Source organism: Perca fluviatilis, chromosome 8 (assembly GCF_010015445.1).
Source record: "Perca fluviatilis chromosome 8, GENO_Pfluv_1.0, whole genome shotgun sequence".
Lineage (NCBI taxonomy): Eukaryota > Metazoa > Chordata > Actinopteri > Perciformes > Percidae > Perca > Perca fluviatilis.
Genome location: NC_053119.1, coordinates 634,347 through 644,346, shown reverse-complemented (window position 1 = coordinate 644,346; position 10,000 = coordinate 634,347). Strand labels below are relative to the sequence as shown.

The following is a 10,000-nucleotide window of genomic DNA, read 5'->3' as shown; positions in this document are numbered from 1 at the left end:
TTTTTTCCCCCCTCTGGTCCATTCCCCCCCTTTCCCCCTCATTCCCCTCTGGTGTTCCCCCCTTTTCCCCTGCTCTGTTCCCCTTCCCCCCCTCTGTTCCATTCCCCCCACTCCCTTCCCCCTTCCATTCCCTCTGGTTCCATTCCCCATTCCTGTTGTTCCTGTTCCCATTCCCCTGTTCCAGTTTCCCCCCACCGTTCCCCTGGTGTTTCCCCTCATTCCCCCTCTGTGTTTCCCCCCTCTGTTCCTCCATTCCCCTTCCCTACCTCTGGTGTTCCCCCCCCGGGCCCCTCTCATTCCCCTGCTCTGGTGTTCCCCCTCTCATTCCCCCTGCTCTTCTTTGTGTTTTGTTTTTTTTTTTTTTTTTTTTTTTTTTTTTTTTCTGCATGTCCGAGGCCCCCTAAACCAGAGACTTTTGGAAACCCTTCTGACAAGTTTTGGTTCTGAATCTGCGGGTTGTGTTTCAGACGGAGACCTTTGGCCACACCGACGCCAACGTTTCTCCGTCCTGATTGGTTCTTATCAGTCACAACGTCTCGTCCTCTGAGACTTAAAGCTACTAATGTTACCATGGTAACTACCAGCAGGGGGCGGAGTCTCCACGCTGCTTCCTGTTTATGTCCAGTATACCAGGATGTAGATGAGATATGAGGTTTGGGCGTGTTAGTTTAAACAGAGATTAGTTCTTCACACACACAGACACACACACACACAGAGAGACACACACACACACACACAGACACACACACACACAGACAGACACACACACACACACACACACACACACAGACACACACACACACACAGACACACACACACACACAAAGACACACAGAGAGACACACACACACACACACACACACACAGACAGAGACACACAGACACACACACACACACACACACACAGAGTGCTAACTTCAGCTGACAGCAGCTGTACAGGTGTGTTTACTGACTCCTGACCCCCCCCCCAGGACTAATTACCCAGCATGCCGCAGTTTGGCCGAGCTCAGCAGCTGCTGCGTCCGATCCTGTCAGCTGAACCTGGGAATGTAGTGCACTGATGATAGCACTGATGATAGCACTGATAGCACTGATGATAGCGCTGATGATAGCACTGATGATAGCACTGATAGCACTGATGATAGCGCTGATGATAGCACTGATGATAGCACTGATGATAGCACTGATGATAGCACTGATGATAGCACTGATGATAGCGCTGATGATAGCGCTGATGATAGCACTGATGATAGCGCTGATGATAGCGCTGATGATAGCACTGATAGCGCTGATGATAGCACTGATAATAGCACTGATGATAGTGCTGATAGCACTGATGATAGCCCTGATAGCACTGATAGCACTGATGATAGCACTGATAGCACTGATGATAGCGCTGATGATAGCACTGATAGCACTGATGATAGCACTGATAGCACTGATGATAGCACTGATGATAGCACTGATAGCACTGATGATAGCACTGATGATAGCACTGATGATAGCACTGATAATAGCACTGATGATAGTGCTGATAGCACTGATGATAGCACTGATGATAGCACTGATGATAGCACTGATAATAGCACTGATAATAGCACTGATAATAGCACTGATGATAGCGCTGATAGCACTGATGATAGCGCTGATGATAGCGCTGATGATAGCACTGATGATAGCACTGATAATAGCACTGATGATAGCACTGATGATAGCGCTGATGATAGCACTGATGATAGCACTGATGATAGCACTGATGATAGCACTGATGATAGCACTGATGATAGCACTGATGATAGCGCTGATGATAGCACTGATAGCACTGATGATAGCACTGATGATAGCACTGATGATAGTACTGATAGCACTGATGATAGCACTGATGATAGCACTGATGATAGCACTGATGATAGCACTGATGATAGCACTGATGATAGCACTGACACATGGAGAGCTTGTACCTCCACAGGGACTCCAGACAGCGTTTCCCGGCCTATTAAACTCCGTCAGTAATTAGTTTAGTTTAGTTTAATTATTTTTTTCGGCCACCTGTAACTTAACAACAACATACACAGAGACAAGAAACAATCAAGACCCAAAAGGTGTAGGCTGAAGCCGGAGCTTATTACACCTACCCTTATTACATAAAAGTATATTTTTCATACAAAAATTAAAGTTAAAGTAAAACTCCTGATTGGGGGGTGGGGGGGGGGTTATAGAGACCCTTCTATGCTGCGTCTCGGCTGGTGGAATCACAAGCATCGTCTTTAGTGGGCGGGACTGCTGGAAATCGCCCCCGGTGGAATCTGGGGAATTTAGAGACTGTCCAATAGAACAACACTCACACTGATTGTCCACACAGTCAGAGAGCTAGTTAGCATGTTAGCATGTTAGCATGCAGCTCCGAGCAGGAAGTGGGAGTCGAGAACAACACAAGACTTGTGTCAGGACTGAAGAGTGTGTGTGTCTGTGTGTGTGTGTCTGTGTGTCTGCGTGCGTGCGTGTCTGTGTGTGCGTGCTTGTCTATCTGTGTGCGCGCATGTGCGTCTCTGTTTGTCTGTGTGTGTGTGTCAGTGCGTGTGTGTTTGTGTGCGTTCTTGTCTATCTGTGTGCGCGTGTGCATGTGTGTGTGTGTCTGTGTGCGTGCTTGTCTATTTGTGTACGTGGTGTGTGTGTGTGTGTGTCTGTGTGTGTGTGTGTCTGTGTGTGTGTGTCTGTGTGTGTGTGTCTGTGTGTGTGTGTCTGTGTGTGCGCATGCTTGTCTATTTGTGTACGTGTGTTTGTGTGTTTCTGTGTGTGTGTGTGTGTCTGTGTGTGTGTGTGTGTGTCTTTGTGTGTGTGTGTTTGTTCTTGTGTGTGTGTGTGTGTGTGTGGTCTGTGTGTGTGTGTGTGTGTCTTTGTGTGTGTGTGTGTGTTCTGGTGTTTTGTTGGTGTCTGTCTTCTATCTGTACGTGTGTGTGTGTGTGTGTGTCTGTGTGTGTGTCTGTGTGTGTGTGTGTGTCTGTGTGTGTGTGTGTGTGTGTCTGTGTGTGTGTGCTTCAGAGTGGAGATGTGTTAACATTCAGAGTTTTATTTAATTACCTTTTAAATGTGTTTAAAATCTGCAGCCAATCCTGCGTCGGCAGATTGTGTGTGACCTTGCTGAGGTCACAGAATAACACGACATTAACACACCTCCAGGCCGACGTGTGTTTAATATTAATATGAAATCATACTCAGGGTGTCCTTAAACACACCTTCATCATCATCATCATCATCATCATCATCATCTTCATCATCTTCATCATCTTCATCACTGCTGACGGCTGTTTAAACTCACATTTCTCTCTAACGTCCCACAGGAGAAAGACCCGAGGGAAACTAACCAGAGGAATCAGGTGTGTTTCATTTGAGCACCTCAGAGTTTTTCTTTGTGTTCAAACATCTGCAGGTTCCAGAGAACCGCTGAGACTCGACAGCAGAATAATGTTACCCCCCCCCCCAACACGCCCTGGAGAACATTAATTAAAGCGTGCAGCTGAGACGAGGCGGCCGCGTGCTCTGACATGTTTTTGTTTGGACTGAAATAGGCCGCACATCACACATGTCACGCTCCTGCAGCCACACATTCAAATTACATCAAGTCACTTAATGTGCAGCGCAGGGAGACACAAAACCTCCACAAAGAGACACAAAACCTCCACAAAGAGACTCAAAACCTCCACAAAGAGACTCAAAACCTCCACAAAGAGACTCAAAACCTCCACAAAGAGACTCAAAACCTCCACAAAGAGACACAAAACCTCCACAAAGAGACACAAAACCTCCACAAAGAGACTCAAAACCTCCACAAAGAGACTCAAAACCTCCACAAAGAGACTCAAAACCTCCACAAAGAGACTCAAAACCTCCACAAAGAGACTCAAAGAGACAGCTAACGAGATGTGCAGACATTAACCTGAAGCTGCTCCAAGCGTTTAAACTAAACTCTGAACTAATGGAAGCTGCTCAGAGTTTCACAAACACAGAATCACACAAACTGTTCTCAGAAGAAGCAGGACACAGAGCACAGTTACAGCCCCATTTATACTAACTGTTCTCTGAGGAAACAGGACACAGAGCACAGTTACAGCCCCATTTATACTAACTGTTCTCTGAGTAAACAGGACACAGAGCATGATTACAGCCCCATTTATATTAACGGTTCTCTGAGGAAACAGTACACAGAGCACAGTTACAGCCCCATTTATACTAACTGTTCTCTCGGTGGATTTGTGAGGACTATGGTTAACTGCTCCTCAGATCTCTGCAGGGTAAATCCAGACAGCTAGCTAGACTATCTGTCCAATCTGAGTTTTCTGTTGAACAACTAAAACTACTTTTGAACGTCCACATGTTCCTCCAAAACAAGTCCCTTCCCGAGGCTGTTTTGCAGCCTGTTAGGGTTAGCAGGTTGCGTGTTGGCGGTTCCATTCTGGGGAAAGTGTCTGCAGTTTAAACTAGGATATTAGGATCGGATATCGGCCCCGATATTGCAAAAATAGTTTTTCTTTTTTTACACCCCTGTTAACTGCGTACCCTTCTCACTCATGGTAGTATCTTTATAACACAACAATTAATAACCCACAACTAACTCTCTTTAAAAGGATAAAACACCAAAGCATATAACAATTTGAGACTTAAACAGTTTCTAACACTAATAATTTTACATTTAGAAATGTAGCTACACCGCCGAATGGCATGCTGGGTAACGTTACAGCTGCTAGCCTAGCTAGCCAGGTAGCAGAACAGTCTGTTAAGCTGGGAGAGGCTACGGTCGGTACTGCACAAGAACCTAGAAGAAAGTTAGCTAGAGGATGAAGAAAGACCGGAGATACACCAGAACAACGTGTGCTCAAGAGAGGAGCCGTCTGTTGTTCCCAAGTTTTTTCTTTCTAACAAATCGGACATAATTTAGCCACTGTTGTTGCCCGTCGCTCTAGCTAACGTTACTCGGCCGTGCTAACGTTACTGTGTTAACGTTACTGTGCTAACGTTAAAGACCTGTCACTTCAAGCATGCAGCGGAGCAACGTTATGAACGCAATCCACCTCCGGTCCCGCTACAGACCGTTGAGAAAGACGGGTTCGGAGCAATGATTAAAACTCTGGATTTAAGATTTCTCGCCTCGCTGAAATACGTCCTCCAACCTGCTAACGTTATTCAAACAGCGAAGGAGGCTGACAGCGGAGCTCCGTTCAGTCGCTACAACCACACTACAACCTAACTTACCTGTGGCCAAGGTAGTGGTTATACAACTAGCTTACAACTATTTAGTTTTGAAAGGGAAACCATGTTAAAGTTGTTTGTATGTGTAGGCTATTCATTCGATTTGAGTTTATTTTACTACTTTGCAGTTTGCACAATACAAAAAGTTTAGCTTCTGTAACTGTTTCATGGATTCTCCTTCATACAAAGTTATTGTATAATGTTGTGGAGCCAAGCAAACCCTTAATCAAAGCTTTTAGTAAACATGATGACATTAACATGTTTTTGTGATATTCTATGTACTCCTGACAGTAGAATAAGCCATTATAAACCTATATAAAGGTGGCCCATTATTGATGGCCCATTATTATTTATTTAAATTTATTTTAAGAAGTTTGATTACATTATATTTTCGATTTGAATGCACAATTGTTTTTTAAATAAATAAATAAGAATTCAATACATTACATCTATGTTATTTAGTGTTAGTTAGGAAAGTAATGTTTAGTTAGGAAGGTCTGGTGCCTTTAGTGTCTTCCACATGGTGGAAGGAAGGTATGATGTGGAAGGTATACAGTTTATTATTAATTCAGCAGCGGTATCGGATCGGTATCGGGTATCGACAGATACACAAAGCCCTGGCATCGGTATCGGGACTGAAAAAGTCGGATCGGTGCATCCCTAGTTTAAACTACTGACCTGGGGTGTCGGTGAGATCCTGCAGGCGGACCAGCAGCAGCAGAGATCCGGCTGCCAGCAGAAGGAGGAACCACAAGGGGCAGTAGAGAGCGCCGGGACGCTTCATCACTTCATTAGTCCTGCAGCTACCAGATCATCTGATCCCAAATCAGCCGCCGCACGGCCTGCACACACAGAGAAACACACACACACACACACACAGTTGAAATGAATCAAATAATCGATGCATCGAATCGTGCACGTGGACGATGCTGCATCGATAATCGTCCGGCTCATAATCAATTATTTCTGTTTATAATGTAATGTAGGCCTGACAACATTTCTGTTTACATATTCTGGTATGTTAACACATTCAGGAAGTGCCATGTGCTCAGTGCTGTATAGTTTTATGTATCCTATGAATTATGAATTAAAACTATGAATTAAATATCCTACATGGCTTTAATAGAAACATGGATTTGAAGCATCGTGATGCATCGAGATATCGAATCGAAGACGTGATAATCACAATCGAATCGAAAGATGAGTGAAGATTCACACCTCTAGTCATTACATCTCTCCACAGCTGAGAAACATGTCAACGCCTGAAGCTGCAGTAAGGCAGGGCTCCACAGTGCGAGCGCTTCACTCACATTTGCTACTAAAATCGATGAGTGCAAACTGTAAGATGTATTTAGGAGTTAGGGTATTTTATTTGGTAACACTTTACTTGAAGGTATCTACATAAGAGTGACATGACTGTGTCATGACCATAGACTATATATTTATGGACAAGGCATCCGGTTCGGTGAAGTGCTGCAAATGCGGAAGTGCCTTAAATCTGAATTCCAGCAGGGGGCGACACGTGCGGTTGCAAAAGGAGGGTCGGTTTCTGTAGAAGTCTATGAGAAAGTGACCCACTTCTCACTTGATTTATTACCTCAGTAAACATTTTCATAATGAGTTTATGGTCTCAATCGCTAGTTTCAAGTCTTCTGCAACACAGAATGATGTTCATTTTTAGAATTATGGTCTCGTTGATTTTAAAATTGGCGATAGAGCAAGTGGTGTTTTAGGGCGTGGCTATGATGTGATTGACAGTGAAAGTGTGTAACGTAGAGTGTAAGGGCTTCTCCCTCTCTCCTCCCTCATCAACCAGGATGGCTGCACCCGTAACGGCAAACTCAACGACTCATAGCAGATCTCCACAAACCAATGGGTGACGTCACCCATGCTCTGTCCATTAATATACATGGCCTATGGTCATGACACATGAACCCTAACCATAACTATAACCATAACTTTTCATAACAAAAACCGAATGACACTTACTAAAAGAAGTGTTATGTCATAAACGTTTATGACTGTTTATAATGTTTATGACACGCTCATGACCGTGTCATGTCACTCTTATGTAGATACCTTCAAGTAAAGAGTTACCTTTTATTTACACTTTGTTTCTTTTTGCAGATGTAGCGGCCCGTAGTAAATTAGTTTTGTTGTGTTTCTGTCTTTGTTACTGGAGCTCATGATATAAGCAAGTCTCAGAGGAAGTGGAACCAAACTGTCATTATGGTATATTGAGGTGAGCCTGCTACTGGAGCTGCTACTGAAGCTGCAGAGGCTGCTACTGGAGCTGCAGAGGCTGCTACTGGAGCTGCAGAGGCTGCAGAGGCTGCTACTGGAGCTGCAGAGCCTGCTACTGAAGCTGCAGAGGCTGCTACTGGAGCTGTAGAGGGTGCTACTGGAGCTGTAGAGGCTGCTACTGGAGCTGCAGAGCCTGCTACTGAAGCTGCAGAGGCTGCTACTGAAGCTGCAGAGCCTGCTACTGAAGCTGTAGGGTGGCTGCTACTGGAGCTGCAGAGGGTGCTACTGGAGCTGTAGAGGGTGCTACTGGAGCTGTAGAGGCTGCTACTGGAGCTGCAGAGCCTGCTACTGAAGCTGCAGAGGCTGCTACTGGAGCTGCAGAGGCTGCTACTGGAGCTGCAGAGGCTGCTACTGAAGCTGCAGAGGCTGCTACTGAAGCTCCAGAGGCTGCTACTGGAGCTGCAGAGGCTGCTACTGGAGCTGCAGAGCCTGCTACTGAAGCTGCAGAGGCTGCTACTGGAGCTGCAGAGGCTGCTACTGAAGCTGCAGAGCCTGCTACTGGAGCTGCAGAGGCTGCTACTGAAGCTGCAGAGGCTGCTACTGGAGCTGCAGAGGCTGTTACTGAAGCTGCAGAGGCTGCTACTGAAGCTGCAGAGGCTGCTACTGAAGCTGTAGAGGCTGCTACTGGAGCTGTAGAGGCTGCTACTGGAGCTGTAGAGGCTGCTACTGAAGCTGTAGAGGCTGCTACTGGAGCTCCAGAGGCTGCTACTGGAGCTGCAGAGGCTGCTGTTCACGTAAAGCCATCTACATATGATCCACGGTTAAACCGCTCAGCGCTGGCTGGGACTTCACTGAACGTCTAAAGTGTGATCTAGGCTTCTACGTTAAATCAACGCCATGGTAAGTGGGCAAGTGGAGATACCGACCCTACGCCGTAGAAGGAAACCTCTCCAAAAATGTAACCACACGTTCCTCGGCCATGGCTTGGTAGCGTTGCATTCTCCCCCCCCACCACCGAACTCATTTCCCTGGTTCTCCTTCTCCATAAACATGAAATCTCTCTCTCTCACACACACACACACACACACACACACACACACACACACACACACACACACACACACACACACACACACACACACACAGAGTGATATGATCTTAGAGGACTGGAGCAGCAGCATCTGAATCAGCTGCAGCTGTCTGATTGATTTTTAGGGAGACCTGTAAAGACACCGTTACAGTAGTCAAGTCTACTGAAGATAAAAGCATGGTCCTGCTGAGACAAGAGTCCTTTAACCCTTGATATATTCTGGAGTTGATTGTAGGCAGACTCTGTAATTGTCTTAATGTGGCTGTTGAAGTTCAGGTCTGAGTCCACTACTACACCAAGATTTATGGCTTTGTCTGTTGTTTTTAACATTGTTGATTTTGAAATCAGCAGTAAGCATTACACAGTCAAAGTTAATAGAGATTATAGACGGCAGTTCAGTAAAGTCCCCAGAGAGAGTTGCTGAGTATTTAGGTGGCCTGTAGATATTTAGTTCAGCTGAACCTAGGACCTCAGCTGAAGAGACACATATTCAAAAGAAGCTACATTTCCATAAGACATTTGCGTACATTGTAATGAGTCCTTAAACAACACTAGTACAGAGCCTGTTCAAAAGGAGCCTGCTTGGAACGGGCCGACTGCTGCTTGTTGTACCCCAAAATTACTTACAGAAGGACCCCAAACCCTCAATACGCAACTCCACTGTATAGCCTACTACTGACTTGTGTAGGCTACTGTGTACTTCTACATCAGATGAAGACATTGTACTACTGCATTTACCTGACAGAGAACATGGCAGATTCAGAATTTAATGTGTGTGTGTGTGTGCCTGTGTGTGTGTGTGTGTGTGTGTGTGTGTTTCTGTGTGTTTGTGTGAGCGTCTGTGTGTGTGTGTGTGTGTGTGTTTATGTTTCTGTGTGTCTCTGTGTGTGTGTGTGTTTACTGCTGACTGCACACGTCCTGTTCCCATGAGACCTTGCAGGAACATCTGTTTCTCTGGAGCACTCAAACAGCTTCCCTCAGCAGGTCAAATAACCTATGCAGGTACACAGGCTGAGATATATATATATATATATATATATATATATATATATATATATATATATATATATATATATATATATATGTTTGAGAGTGTTTTGAGACTCTGAGGGGTCAAAGGTCAACAGGACATATAATCCTCCACCCTGAGACTCTGTGATGAAGATCTGATCACATGACTTTGTTCCCTTGTCACTATCTCTGCTGAATCAGCTCAGGAGGGCAGAGAAGGGACAGTTTCCTCCCCATGTATGAATATATTTATGACCACTCTTACATCATACTCATAACTTATGGTTTTAATGATGCCGGATATGTTGTTGACTGTTGTCTTCATGTTGTTGTTGACTGTTGTCTTCATGTTGTTGTTGACCGTTGTATTTTTAATTGCTGGAGCTTGTATTGCGCCAACAGACAATA

At 45.1% G+C, this 10,000-nt stretch overlaps 1 protein-coding gene across 1 annotated transcript in view; it reads right to left on the bottom strand.

Annotated features, from left to right (window-relative positions):
• Positions 1-10,000, bottom strand: part of LOC120564474 (carbohydrate sulfotransferase 8-like) — a 31,062-nt gene that overhangs the window by 18,157 nt on the left and 2,905 nt on the right. The window contains exon 2 of the mRNA XM_039809495.1: positions 5,926-6,089. Within this exon, the coding sequence (XP_039665429.1) occupies positions 5,926-6,031 (106 nt within the window). The 5' untranslated portion in view covers positions 6,032-6,089. The remainder of the gene's footprint in view (positions 1-5,925; positions 6,090-10,000) is intronic.